This window comes from Desmodus rotundus, chromosome 11 (assembly GCF_022682495.2).
Source record: "Desmodus rotundus isolate HL8 chromosome 11, HLdesRot8A.1, whole genome shotgun sequence".
NCBI classification, from domain to species: Eukaryota; Metazoa; Chordata; class Mammalia; order Chiroptera; family Phyllostomidae; genus Desmodus; species Desmodus rotundus.
This window is the reverse complement of record NC_071397.1, coordinates 13,090,060-13,104,596: the sequence shown is the minus strand read 5'-3', so window position 1 is coordinate 13,104,596 and position 14,537 is coordinate 13,090,060. Positions and strand designations below refer to the sequence as shown.

General features: G+C 41.8%; 1 protein-coding gene across 6 annotated transcripts in view; it reads left to right on the top strand.

Moving 5' to 3' along the window:
* Positions 1 to 14,537, top strand: part of ADGRF1 (adhesion G protein-coupled receptor F1) — a 43,810-nt gene that overhangs the window by 17,454 nt on the left and 11,819 nt on the right. For 5 of the 6 annotated variants that reach the window (XM_053914368.2, XM_045193473.3, XM_053914367.1 and 2 more), the window contains 7 exons: positions 899 to 999; positions 1,816 to 1,874; positions 5,201 to 5,352; positions 6,504 to 6,667; positions 8,335 to 8,523; positions 10,993 to 12,366; positions 13,923 to 13,964. In XM_053914368.2, coding sequence (XP_053770343.1) covers positions 899 to 999; positions 1,816 to 1,874; positions 5,201 to 5,352; positions 6,504 to 6,667; positions 8,335 to 8,523; positions 10,993 to 12,366; positions 13,923 to 13,964 — 2,081 coding nt within the window. The remainder of the gene's footprint in view (positions 1 to 898; positions 1,000 to 1,815; positions 1,875 to 5,200; positions 5,353 to 6,503; positions 6,668 to 8,334; positions 8,524 to 10,992; positions 12,367 to 13,922; positions 13,965 to 14,537) is intronic. The other variant, XM_045193474.3, reaches the window with a different exon arrangement.

The following is a 14,537-nucleotide window of genomic DNA, read 5'->3' as shown; positions in this document are numbered from 1 at the left end:
TTCAGGTTAAGGCAACATGTATTTATAAGCACCATCTTTGTAGCCAGATCTGGGCAAATTCTGGGAGGTCACAATGAACCATTTCTCTTGCTATCGATGAATCACGTGGAAAGGCTAGGATGTTAACACAAGAAAGAAGACAATGTAATTTCTTCAGCAGTGTTGATGAAAGCCTGCTGTTTGAAAGGTGGTCCATGTCTGGTCCATCTTCCAGAGATACAGAGATGGAGCAGACAGGAATTACACTCAGAAGCAGCTTCCCAAAGTAGAGCAGGGACACACATCCATGAAACATGTTCACAAATAGATATGTAAGTACAAGAAGCTGTAAGGCAGCTATGGATAAAGTATTGCAGGAATTTAAAGGAGGGAGAGACGCTTTGTATCTGGAGTCAGGGAAGCCTTTGGAGAGGAGGTGCTTTGACTAGGCCCTGGATGAAGGGTTGAGAAGATATGTCCACATGCAGATGGGAAATGACTAGTCCCAGTGCAGAAAAGCACCAGTGATAGGTAAGCAAGGGGTATGTTGGAGTTAGCAAGTAGTGATTTTTTAGTTTGTTTTAAAAAATTTTTAATAGGGCAATGTTTAAGCTCAGTGCCTAGATGGGGATATATTTCAGTATGAAGTGACTGCCTTTTAAAGTCACATATGAGTGGCCACACGCTTTCCTACTTAGAAGGTTGTCTGGGTTACCAGTAGTTTCCCATAATGTTCCAAACCCACAGTTGAAAATTCTTGTTGCGTGCTTCCTGTATCTCTTTAGGTGAACATGTGTTACAAAAATAAATCGAAAGACTGATGTTGAATAGATGGGCTCCAAGTTGTACTTCTGTACTTTTATGCTATAATAAAATCAAATGAGTAATGTTTTTATGTATATTTTTTTATTTCCTATAGAAGTTTGGGGCACTTTCAAAATTAATGAAAGATTTACAGAAGACCTTTTGAATTCATCTTCTTCTGTATACTCCAAATATACCACTGGAATTGAAATTCAAGTAAGCACCTTCTACCTATGGCATAAAAAATTGTTGACTAAACATAAGTTCAGATGTTTTCAATTCAACATGTTTATTTAATACATATTCTCCATTATTCCTTTCCATCGGGCTATTACATAGTAACTAATCACTGCCCACAACTGGTGCCTTTTGAATATTTTCTCTCTGGTGGAGTTTAGCAGTTGAATCCTGTTCATTTCTTTTGTGTTCAGTTTTGTTCATTTCCTTGAGTAATGTTGAGCCAAGTCTTCTTGATTATTTTCTGTTTTTATATTTGTCAAAAGAAATTTTTCATGATCTAAGTTCGAGTGTCAGCATCTGGAATTGGGTCTGTAAAGCAACCTCTCTCATTAGAGGCTGAAGAGAATTCCTGGGCAAAATCCTGGGCTTCATCGTGAAGTCACATAAAACTTGACCAGAGCACCTCAGCCTGGGATGGTGGTTCCGGGGTGGGTCTAGCTGCAGACGTGCAGGCACTTGACAGATAGGTTCCATTTAAGCATCTATAAAAAGACTTATTTGTGGGGAGGGTAAAATAAATTTGGGATGAGTTTATTGTTTTACCTGGCACTCAATTCATCTTTGAGTCTAAGCAGTTGATTTTTCATTTTTTATCAGCCACCTCAAAAATAAATTATGTATGTGTGCGCATTCTTAATTGTCACTTTATAACGCACAATCGCCTCCTGCTGTATCTTTTTCCTTTGTTCAGTGCTTCTGTTGGTTTATTTATTGTCTGCATCCATGTTTTGCTCAAATGTTTTTCTGTGTGAGAACAAAGATCAACATATTGCACCCCTCTTTTTTTGCAAGCTTAAAGAAGCATACAGAAGAATTCAAGGCTTCGAGTCAGTTCGTGTCACTCAGTTCCGGTAAGTAACACAATGCCCAAATCAAGGGCACGCCCAGGTCTGTGTGCCAGCCCCACAGAATGCCTCGAGCTGTTGCCAAGTGCCTTTGACAGAAAATAGGTCAGACTCGGTCTTTGGAGTAGGACTCTTACCAAAACTAGACAAAAGACTGTCGTGCTTCGAAAAGTGTGGAAAGGAAAGCTTACATCCTCATGTAAATGAGTTTAGAAACTTAAATGTTAAATGGCATTCTCAAGGCTCTGGACCAGAGAATAGAATAGAAAACCCCCAGTAGTGGAGCAGAACTGGGAAGGAAGCAGGTGGGAAGGAGTCAGGGAGGATGAGGTTGGTGGGGGGATGGACTTTCTTCTTCCGTGACCACAGCGGGTGTGCTGTGCAATTGGGAGCCAGAGGGAGGCTTTGGATCGGATAGGGTAGCTTTGTGCAGATATCATGTATATATGCCCTAGTCCAAAACCCCACAGTCCTTGTCTACAGCAAATAAAGCGATATTTAGTAAATCATCCTTTTGTTTATACTTTAATTCCAAAGTTATTTGGTTAGTTAACCATGTGTGCATTGATTACTAACTATTTATAGTCTGCTTGAAAGAGGAAGTGGCTTAGGAGTCAGAGAACTTGACTTCTTATGTTCACATAAGAAGATTTTTTTCACAGTTAACTTGCACAACACCTACAGGAAATTTTCAGCATCATTTGCTATAAATATGTTGTCCTGGATATTACCCTTTAGTTACTTGTGACCTTATAATATCTTTATAATCAAGGCCCACATCTGTGATTTTCTTTAAAACCCAATGCTAGGAAAAACACAACTTCTTTTCTTAAATTGAGGTCTATATAATTAATCATTTTCCTGTTAGACTTTACTGTCATCGAACTCATAGACGAAATTAAAACTCCATCACAATAATTTTCATATTCCATATTCATGTTTTGCTTTTCTGTGGTCCTGGTTTTCCATTTATACTTCTAACGATATTCCATCATATATATCTCATAAGCTGTCTCCAATAATTTGCAGTGAAAATCACTGTTAAGATAAACATTAAGTCTACAAAATACAACTATGTAGGGCTTTCAATTTACTATATGATTTAATTTCTCACTGTCTCGATTTATATTATTTATCTGTTGAACAGGACTGTTAATACTTGTGGAACCTGATTGAACCTAATTAAATCAAATGAAATAAGTAGGCAGGAAAATACTGGCTCAGTTGATTAGAGCATCATTCTGATACACCGAGGTTGTGGGTTTGATCCCTGGTCAGGGCACATACAAGAAACAACCACTAAATGTGTAAATACGTGGAACAATGAATCAATGTTTCTCTCTCTCTCTCTCTCTTCCCCCATTCCTCTGTCTAAAATCAATAAAAATTTTTTTCTTTAAAACAAAGAATGTAACAGGGCCATATCAATGCAAAGATATTATGACTATCACTACATAAAAAGGTATTTGGATTTATTGATACATTGTGAGTGGTAATTCAATGTAGTGATTAAGAATTCGAGCTTTGGGGTGTCAGAAATTCTAATCCATCAATTAATAATTCATAACTACCTCACTCAACTTCTCTTGGGGACTCAGCTCCCTTATGTACAAAATGGGAATAATACAGTATTTATCTCATGAAGTTACTGTAGAATCTAACTTAATTAATATATGTAATCTCACTCACTTTCATGACTTCAAACACCATTTGTAAGCTGATGGTTTCTAAATGTATTACTCAAGCTTGGCCTTTCTCCTAAACTTCGGGCCCAAATATCCAACTGCCTATAACCGTCTCCACTTGATTTGCTAGTAGGTATGTCAAACGTTAATGTGTCAAAAATGGGGGTCCTCCACCTGGTCTCCTCGTAACCTTAAACCTACTTCTCCCATCTCAGTTACAGTGTTGCCATTTTCTCAGTTGCACGGACCCAAAGCCTGGAGTCACCCTGAAACTTTTTATTGAGGTATAATTTACATCCAGTGATGTGTTCTGACCATAAATATACAGATTCATAAACTCTCACAAATGCTTGTAGAAGCTACCTCCTATCAGCACAAAACTTTCCCATCCCCCCTAAAGTTCCCTTGTGCCTCCTGCCAGCCAACCTCCACGCCCACCTCTACCTCTACCAGAAATAACCACTGATCTTATTTCAGTGAACAGGGGCTAGTTTTGCCTCGTCTAGAGGCGTACATAAATGGAATCACCCAGTGCGTACTATTTGTGCATCTGGCTTCTTTTGTTCAGCATCACGTCTTTGAGATTCACCCTTGTTGTTTTTTGATCACCAGCACTTCCTTCCTTTCATTGCCCAGTAACACCCCATTTATGAAGTACTACAACGGGTCCATTTCTGCAGTCATCCTTGAGTAGTGTCTCTGTCCCCTACCTGGAATCTGCTCCATTAGCAATTCCTAGGGCTCAGTCCTCAAACACAACAGGAATGTGGTCACTCCTCCCACACACACCCAACTGCTACCCAACTAGTTCTCGCTGTCACCTCCTTTCTCCTAATTAGTCTTTCTGCTTCCCTTCTTGCCTCCCTTCAGTCTATTTTCTACACATCAGCCAGAGTAAGGATCTTAAACAACTAATCTGATAGTGTCGCTGACTTTTAATAAAGAATAAAACATTTTAATAAAAAATAACATTCAAACTCTAGGGCCCTCCGTGACCTGGTTCCTGGCAACCTCTCTAACATTATCTCCTACCCACCACTCTCTTGCTCACTGAAGAGTTATGCCTGTCTTTCTCTGTTTTGTCTTCTGAGTTAAATTAACACATTCAATTCTTAATGTATTTTCACCTGGGGTTCTTAAAACCCACATTGAAACCTTTAGGCATTGAGAAGTAATCCCAATTCTTGACTTGACATCTAGTCTTTAAATCTGTCAGGCTCATAGACACTTCCCTGCCTCAGGTCCTTGCATGTGCCGCCATGCTGTCCCGGCGGTCTTTGCACCGCTGGCCTTTTCTTCTCATTATTCAGGCCTCGGCTGCAAAGACCCTCTGCACAGAGAAGCCTTTCCTGACCCGTCTTATTTAAAGAGGGCCTCACATCTACATGCTGCTCTTATCATTGTACCTGTCTCCCATAACCCTTAACAAAACACAATGTGTATATTATATAACTGTATGAATACTTATACACGGTGGTTACTTGTTTCTTCTTTGCCTTGCTTTCTCCAGCAGAATGTGAACTGCATGAAAGCAGGGACCAAATATGTCTGATGTATGTTTATGGACCGAATGCCATGCACACACCGAGTAGGTGCTGAGTGACTGAATGCACGAATCTCACTTTCTTTCCCGTGTAATCTTTCTAGAGCTGGAAGCATCATCGTTGGGTATGAAGTTGTCGGCTCCAGCAGCGCGTCTGAGCTGCTGTCAGACATTGGGCAGGCGGCCGAGAAGGCTGCAGAAGGCCTTCAGAAGTTGTTTCCACTGGAAGACGACTCCTTCAGAGTATCGGGAGAAGGTAACCCTAAATTCCCACCCTCCGTTTAGCTCAAGGGGGTCCTTTAATTGGTAGCTCATTCGTGTCTTTAGGAAGTAGATTGGAGAGGTTTCTGATACAGAATTATTTTAAGACTGACTTTCAGTAGACATGGGCCGCTGTTTACCATGGAACTCCATTTCAGCTGACTAATTCGGACCCGTGCTAATCAGTGATCTGATCTCCACTATAAATGTTGTGGAAGACTGATTTCACTGCAGGCTGTGATGGAAATGACTCAGCAATAGTTTACTGGTACACATGTTGAAATATCTCCGGGGCTGGCACTACTCCTGAGTAATAGTCCAGAAACCAAGGAAAGAATGCATATATCCCCATCTTTAACACTCACACACACACACACACACACACACACACACACACACACACACACTGCTTCCTTTCTTCAGGTATCTTTTTTCTATTTTACTTCTTTACACTCAGTCTTAAACCTCTCTTATCAAAATTGTGCCACTTTCAACGGCACGTATGCAACAAACATGTCCTAAGTGTTTAAAGTGTTCAGGCACTTAGGACACAGCAATAGAGAAAACACACGAAAAAAACACACCTCTGTGGATCTTCCACCCAAGGTCCCCTCCCAGTCCCGGTCATGGGAAGACTATGTTATTAAGGGCCAGCTGCAAAAGTAACTAGTGTTTTGGTCACAACGTGAGAAGCTTTTAAAGGGCTACAATGTAGGACATGTCAGCCCCAAATGGCAACTGTCTTTTAACCATATCGTTACTGCTTTGTACCATCGTGTTTGGAAGACTTTCTGCTTTCTTAGCACTCCCTTAAAGAGTAAAAATATTTCCTGGGAGGGGTCACACCCTGTCTTATTTTCACTAGATATTAACACATACTAGTTGATAGCCCACTAAAAGTGGGGTGGCTGACCCAGATCAGACACCTGGAGGGAGAAGGGCCAGCCTCACAGAGAGTAGGGTGTGAGGAAGGAGAAGAGGATGCTGATAAGGATGAAGCTGGGCATCAAAGTTCAGCTTTTCCTACTCTTGAATTTTGCTGGGTATTGTATCTGGAAATATGATTTCTAAAGCATAGCTTTATGATTTATAGAGAGTGCCAAGGTATTCACAGACATTTTTCCTCTCTGCTTCACTCTTTTCCAGTTCAGTGTAACAGCATTGTTTTTGGATTTGGGTTTAAGAATGATGAATATACTCTTCCCTGTAGCAGCGGCTACACCGGGAACATCACAGCCAAATGCCAGCCTTCTGGGTGGCAGGTTGTTAGGGAGACCTGTGTGCTCGCCCAGCTGGAAGAACTGAAGAAGGTAAAGCATTTCCACCTTGCAGACTTGTCCTGGTTTTAGGTTTCACAGTGGGTACCTCCCACCAAGCATGGCTAGATGGAGGGTAAAATACACCAATTTGTCTCATTTATAAATACACAGAACGCAAGGGAGACATCAGACCTTGTAAACTCAAGAAGTGTGGGCATCAGTGACAGAGTTGAAATGGCAGCTGAGAAGGTCAGACAGTGTCGGAGTGGATGGTTTTGGCGAAGAGAGGTGCTGCAGTTGAGTGAGTCAGTGCTGAAGAAGTCTATACTAGATGGCAGAAGTCCGGAAAGCCTGGGAATCAAAGACCCATGTGAAGGCGCGAGTCAAAAGTGATAGACTTAGTACAAGTGAGAATGTATGCATATCAGAAACCAGGGCAGGCACTGGGGTCAGCCAAAGGTGAGCCACGTAGAATGATAAAAGTGCAGTGGATCTTAAGGGTCATCTGTTTTATCAAACTCCTTCTACAGATTAGGAGATGAAGGATTAAGTGGCTAATAGTTGGTCCCTCTGATAACAATAGTGTTGAAGTAGAAAGATGGTCATTTGATTCCCAGTCCAGCACTGTGACCTTCACGCAATGCTCTCTTTGGAAGGTTCAAGGACTTAGGACAAGGCAGATAAACAGGAGCACACAGTGAAGAATTAGAACCCGAGTGGTAGAGAAGACGAGTTCACAGCACTATTCTGCGAATAGATCTCCCTGTTAGGCAGAACTTCTGTCCCAGCCAGAGGCTCTGCTATTGTACTACGGAACCTCACAATGGTATGCGTTGAAGGGCTGTAGAATGTTCACTTCTCCCTCTTTGGACCTCAGTTTTCTCACCTGTGAACTGGGCAGGGAGATTGGACCAGATGGCTTCTGTGGTCCATCCTTGCTCTTGCCTTCTCTGCCTCAGTTATGGACATGGACCGTGTCTATTGAGGGCGTGAGGGTGAGGGCAGGCAGATCCCAGGTGGCCTGGCAAAGACCAGCACTGTCAGCCAAGAAGAGCAAAAAGGAAACCATACAGGACCTGGGTTCCTTGATTGAGTTGTTTTGACCGAAAAGGAATTTCCCTTGTTGCCTGCCTTCCAAGCTCTCTCAGAGTGGAGGAAGCAGATGGGAACTTCAAGGAAGAAGTAAAATTCCAAACCCAGTGGGGTCAAAGTGGAGATTTGACAAAGTGGAGTCAAATCTCCACGTATGTCCCTCTATCTTCCCATCCTACAAGGATTTCTCAGCATAGTAGTGTGACTCTAACAGGATTTAGTGCCACTTCCTAGCTGGATCCTGGTTGGAAAGTCACTGAATCTCACTGAACATCAGTCTCCATATAATTAGGACAATAACTTATATGAAAATGCCTTTAAATAAATCTCATCAAGTTTCCAGTTCCTTAATGGCACCTCCCTCAAAGGGTGGTGTAAGGGTTAAATCAAGGAATCCCTGGTAAAGCATGTGGTGCGGAGTACCAGCCCTGAAACCCAGAAAGCACTGGGTAACAGGCACTGTTACCATTACACCATTGTTACCATTGTTATCGTTATACAGTATTCCACATTGTAATGCACTATACAAATGTTAGAGAAGTGGCCAAGCAATCTGACTTAAATCTGATGAACCACAAGCATATGTATTTTTTTTTTTTTTTACAACTGAACCATTTTTTCCCTAGAATTTCAGTGTGGTTGCAAGCAATGCTACTGAGGCAGCCATGTCATCCGTGGTGCGAAATCTTTCAGTCCTCATTCAGCAAAACCCATCAACCACCGCTGGGAATCTGGCTTCGGTGGTGTCGATTCTGGGCAATGTCTCCTCTCTGTCACTGGCAAGCCATTTCAGGGTGTCCAATTCGACAATGGAGGTATGGGCTGCCCGCACTTGAAGGGCCCACTTTGTTTATTATTGCTATCATTTAATATTTTGTTTTAATTATTTAATTACAATTGACATTCAATATTATATTAATTTCAGGTGTACAGTATAGTGGTTAAGTGTTTATATAACTTACAAAGTGATTTCCCTGATAGTCTAGTATCTATCTGATACTGTATCATAATATTGTTATTGTAATATTATTAACTCTATGCCCTATGCTGTACTTTGTGTACCTGTGACTATTTTGTAACTGCCCATTTCTACTTCTTAATCCCTTCACCTTTTTTACCTAGTCCCACAAATCCCTCCCACCTGGCAAGCCTCAGTTTGTTCTATGTATCTATGAGTTTGTTACTGTTTTATTTGTGAATTTATGTTGCTTTTTAAATTCCACAAATACGTGAAATCATATGGTATTTTTCTTTCTCTGTCTGACTTATTTCCCTTAGCATAATGCCTTCTAAGTCCATCCATGTTGTTGCAAGTGGTAATATTTCACTCTTCTTTATGGCCAAGTAACATTCCATTTTATATATGTACCACATCTTTATCCAACAGCCTCTTGATGGACACTTAGGGTGCTTCCATAGCCTCACTACTGTGAATAATGCCACAGTGAACATAGGGATGCATATGTCTTTTGAATTAGTGTTTTGGCTTTCTTCGGATATATACTCAGAAGAGGGACTGCTAGGTCATATGGTAGTTCCAGTGTTAATTTCTGAGGGACTTCCATACTGCTTTCCCCAGCGGCTGCAGTCCCATCAACAGAGCATGAGGGTTTTGAAGGGCCCACTTTAATGCTCTACCTCATGAGAGGAATGACGAAAGCCTGAGTTGGGGGAACTTTTGGAAAAGACCGAAGAGCCATCCAACAGTCTTTGTGCGATTTTTTTACTGCATCTTCTGTATGTACGAGGAACTCGTGAGATCTATTCTGTCAGGTCAAAGTAACAGGAGCATCCTCTAGGCACGCAGCTGGGCGGCAGGCTGGCTGGGCAGCACCTGGCTTACAGAAAGGGATGATGCTCTGCACCTGATGATGCTGTGTGACACAGGTGCCAACTCTTTGTGTCTGCAGTTCTGTCCTGTGGCCACAAGCTCTGACTTTCGTCATGTATATTTTAACACTTCCTTTGTTTTGACTGAGAAATGTATACTTTGGTCTGAATCTTTTAAAATTAACTTAAAATTATAGAAATAAGAATTGGTCACTAAAAGAAATGCAAATAAGCAAATAGAAAAAATCTGTAATCTGGTCACTCTACAGTAGACACTGCCTACACTTTAGATATCCCATCAGTGCCTAGGAGACTGACAAGTGACATGTACCAGGTGCTCAGTAAACATTTATTAAGTAAATATCCTTTGAAACATTTCGGATGTATGCATTTTTGGTTAAAGTATATAATATTTTGCCCTGACCGTTGTGGCTCAGTTGGTTGGATGTTGTCCCAGAAGACAAAGGGTTGTGGGTTCGATCTCCAGTCAGGGCACATGCCTAGGCTGTGGGTTCAATCCCTGGTTGGGTTACAATATGAGGCAACAGATTGATGTATCTCTCTCACATTAATGTTTTTCTCCCTCTCTTTCCCCCTCTCTAAAAAGTATATAATATTTTGCCAAATTGGATTATATAATGTCAGACATGACATTAAATATGGTTAGTTAAACTCCCTGAATCAAAGAAAAGATGCTCAGATTATTTTTAAGAGTTTAACCATGTGTTGTTTGCAAGTACCAACTAAAACAAAATGACATAAAAAGGCTAAAAATTAATTAAAGAGCAAAATAGAGCAGGCAGACACACACCAAAAGAAGGCAGAGGTTCCTGAAGGCAGTAGAAGAAACGAACTATGGGATTCTGGGCCAGAAGCCACAGAGGGCTTGGTTAGGGTGATGCAGGGCCAGAGTGACAGACATTTGCAGCAGAACACCTGGGAACCAGACTCCTAAGAAAGGCAGAGGATGGTGAGGGACAAAGGGATCATTTTCAAGCATTGGCTTGGAAAAGGAATCTCTCAAACTAAGACTGATCCTTAAAACCGACAACAACTCAATACCTTCTTGTTGCTTGCCTCCAGTTTTTTAAAGGTTTTTACTTATATCCTCTCCTCTATTAAACAAAAATAATAAATACACATGAATTCAAATTTGAAAGTCCATGACATGAATTTAGAACTCCTTCTCATCCATGCTCAAACCCCAGTGTGCACACGAACACCCTGGGGTGATCACCCGGGAACTTACACGATCCTGTTGACCCAAGTTTCTTAACCCAGACCTTCCGCTGTACAGAGCAACTGAGCTGAAATTCACTGATGAGTTTTAACGTGATCCTCCACTGAGCCAATTCGCAAGGCAATTTTCCTGTGCTTAGTACTAATGACTACCCCCTGTTAGTCGTCTTACCCATTTACTCAAAATACAACTGACTCTCAACCTTGCATTTCAGGATGTCATCAGTGTAGCTGACCACATCCTTAATTCAACATCAGTAACCAACTGGACGGTTTTACTGCAGGAAGAAAAGCAGGCCAGCTCACAGTTACTAGAGACATTGGAAAACATCAGCATTCTGGTACCTCCAACAGCCCTGCCTCTGAATTTTTCTCGGGAATTCATTAACTGGAAAGGGATTCCAGTGTCTGAAAGCCAACATAAGACAGGTTACAGCTATCAGACTGAAGTGGTCCCCCCAAATACCTCCATTCCCATCAGAGGCCAAGTGTTCATTGGGTCGGACCAATTCCAGGGGTCCCTTCCAGAAACTATTATCAGCATGGCCTCACTGACCCTGGGGAACATTCTACCCATTACCCAAATTGGAAATGCCCGGGTCAATGGGCCTGTGATCTCCACGGTTATCCAAAACTATTCCATAAATGAAGTTTTCCTGAGTTTTTCCACAGTAGAGTCAAACCTGAGCCAGCCTCATTGTGTGTTTTGGGATTTCAGTCACTTGCAGTGGAACGATGCAGGCTGCCACCTAGTGAATGAAACTCCAGATACGGTGATGTGCCGGTGTACTCACCTGACCTCGTTCTCCATGCTGATGTCACCTTTCGTCCCCCCTGCCACAATTCCAGTTGTGAAATGGATCACATTTTCGGGGCTGGGCGTCTCCATTGGAAGCCTCATCTTATGCCTGATCATCGAGGCTCTGTTTTGGAAGGAGGTCAAGAAAACCCAAACCTCACACACACGCCATATTTGCATGGTGAACATAGACCTGTGCCTCCTGATTGCTGATGTTTGGTTTATTGTCGCTGCCACTGTGGACACCACGGTAAAGCCTTCTGGAGTCTGCATAGCTGCAGTGTTCTTGACACACTTTTTCTACCTCTCCCTGTTCTTTTGGATGCTCATGCTCGGCATCCTGCTGGCTTATCGGATCGTCTTTGTGTTCCATCACATGGCCATGCCTCTGATGATGGCTGTTGGGTTCTGCCTGGGCTATGGGTGTCCTCTTATTATATCTGTCGTCACCATTGTGGTCACACAACCTAGCAATGGCTACAAAAAGAAAGGCACGTGTTGGCTCAACTGGTCCGGTGGGAGCAAGCCCCTCTTGGCCCTTGCTGTTCCTGCGCTGACTATTGTGGCTGTGAATTTGGTTGTGGTGCTCTTAGTTCTCACAAAGCTCTGGAGGCCCGCTGTCGGAGAGAGACTGAGTCACGACCACAAGGCCACTATCATCCGCATGGGGAAGAGCCTCCTCATTCTGACCCCTCTGCTGGGGCTCACCTGGGGCTTTGGCATAGGAATAATGGTGGACAGCCAGAGTCTGGCGTGGCATGTTATTTTCGCATTGCTCAATGCATTCCAGGTGAGGACAGTAAGAATAACCTATTATCATACCATCAGGTAACTGGAATAATCATGGAAAACTGAGGTTGGTACGACAACTCCAGAGGCTATGTTATTTCCTTGCCTGCTGTGGGACTGTAACCAAAACTGCCTGGCAACAGGGAATGGGAAAAAACGGATGCATTTTCCCAACAGTTATTGTCATACTGTAGCCTTCTTCAGTAATCCATTCTAGGGTTTTTAGTCTGCTACACTTCACGTAGCTAATGTTCATCTCTCTTGCTGCTGACTCAGTCCTCCTTCTCTAGTGCAGACTTATGTAAAAGCGCACAGGGACAGGGAAATAAATCAAGACTTGTTGACTCTGAATGGTGCAAGGGTAGTCCCCAGTGTGCAATAGAGCAGAAGCTAGGAGACTGCAACCAGCGCTGCTTTAGTAAATAAAGTTTTATTGGAACAGAGCCACACCCATTTCTTTACGTATGATCTGTGGCTGCCTTCCTTACATCAGCAGAGTGGAGCAGTTGCAACAGAGACTGTGCGACCTTTAAAACCTAAATATTTACTACCTGGCTTTTTACAGAAAAGTTTGCCAACCCCTGCTGCAAAGAATGGGTTTTACGTGCCACAGTCAGAGAGGTAGGTAGACAAAGTAATCTAGGTTTTGCTGAGTCTGGAAGAGAGCCTTCAATCCTGGTTCAGTGACAGTTTGCTGGGTTACCTCTGCACAATGACTCAGGGGACTGACTGGTGATTAAACCTTTGAGCTCAGGACTTAAATAGGTCTGGGATCAAATATGTCACGTTATCAACCATGTGACCTTTAGCAAATTACTTAATCTTTCATATGTTAGACAGGGATAATGCTATTACTTGCATCAGAGTAAATATAAGGATTAAATAAGATGATTTAGCATTTCCCACAGTGCCTGACACATAGTAAATGTTCAGTAGTTGTCTCCTGAAAACTATCTGGTCCTTCACCCACATCAGCGTTCCAGGGAATGTTCGCGTGGTGCCATAGATGGTGGCCACAGACAGCACACACCTAATAGGGACAGGTTTGGAGAGCTTCTGCTGAGGGTAAGCCCACGGTGATACACTGTCTGAACAGGCACCAACTGAGGGTGCTTTGCCTGGGAGGGGGATTTCAAGGTCCAAGAGGCTTCTGCCAAGGGTTCCCCACGGGCTGGAAAGGGTGCCTCTGCCATCAGAGGTGCTTAGTAAATGTTTATTTCATGCCTGTCCTAAAGAAAGTCTAAGATATAGAAGCAAATGGAATTTATTTGTGTTGGGTTTAGAATGACACAAAGGGGAAAATGAAGTTCTGGGTGCATTTAAAACATTATTCACTTGACAACTTATTTATACATTCGATGAAAAAAATTTTGAGTACTTTGTGTAATGCCAGGCATTGTAAAGGTCACGTGGTATAATTGCCTTAAGGAACCCACAGTCCAGTAGGGAGACGACAAGAAAACAACTCCAATGTAAGGTGATAGAACAGAATAGTATTACTTGTAACAGCTTTCTCTTCTGGAAAAGATAAAACATGTGATTTATTCCTTTTTTAAGGGTTTTTTCATCTTATGTTTTGGAATGCTCTTGGATAGTAAGGTATGTGATTCATTTCTCTCTTTATCCCTTAACCCAGGCATCTAACCCTTCCCATTCAGTTCTGAGGCCCTTTTTCATATAGAAGAGGCAAGATTATGAGTGTCTTTGTAATAAAGTTCTATAATTTTACAAAAGGCAGTCTCAGGAGACAAAGGAACTAAACACTTACTGCTAGCAATAAGCTATAGAGAACTAATCACAACCTATAATGTGACTTTACAGACAGAAAATGAAAAGTGTTCTTACTTCAAATTTTTCTATATTATGTTATGGTTTGGCAATAATTAAAGAGCAAAAGTACTTTCCATAGGGGTGAACTGCTTTTTTTTTTCCCTTTAATTTATCCATGTACTTAGGATATACTGAAAGATATATCTACTTCTACAGTTCTACAGTTTTATATAGTACATAGCTTCTACAGTTAAATTCCTAAAAAGGACGAACAGTGTAAGTAAAAGTTAATAGAAAAAAGTTAAATAAACTCATTTTATGATTTTTCCCAATCATTGAGCAATTCTGTGGAGAGAGGTAAAGACAGTAAGCTAATAGATATAGGCCTTTTAAAAATAAGAA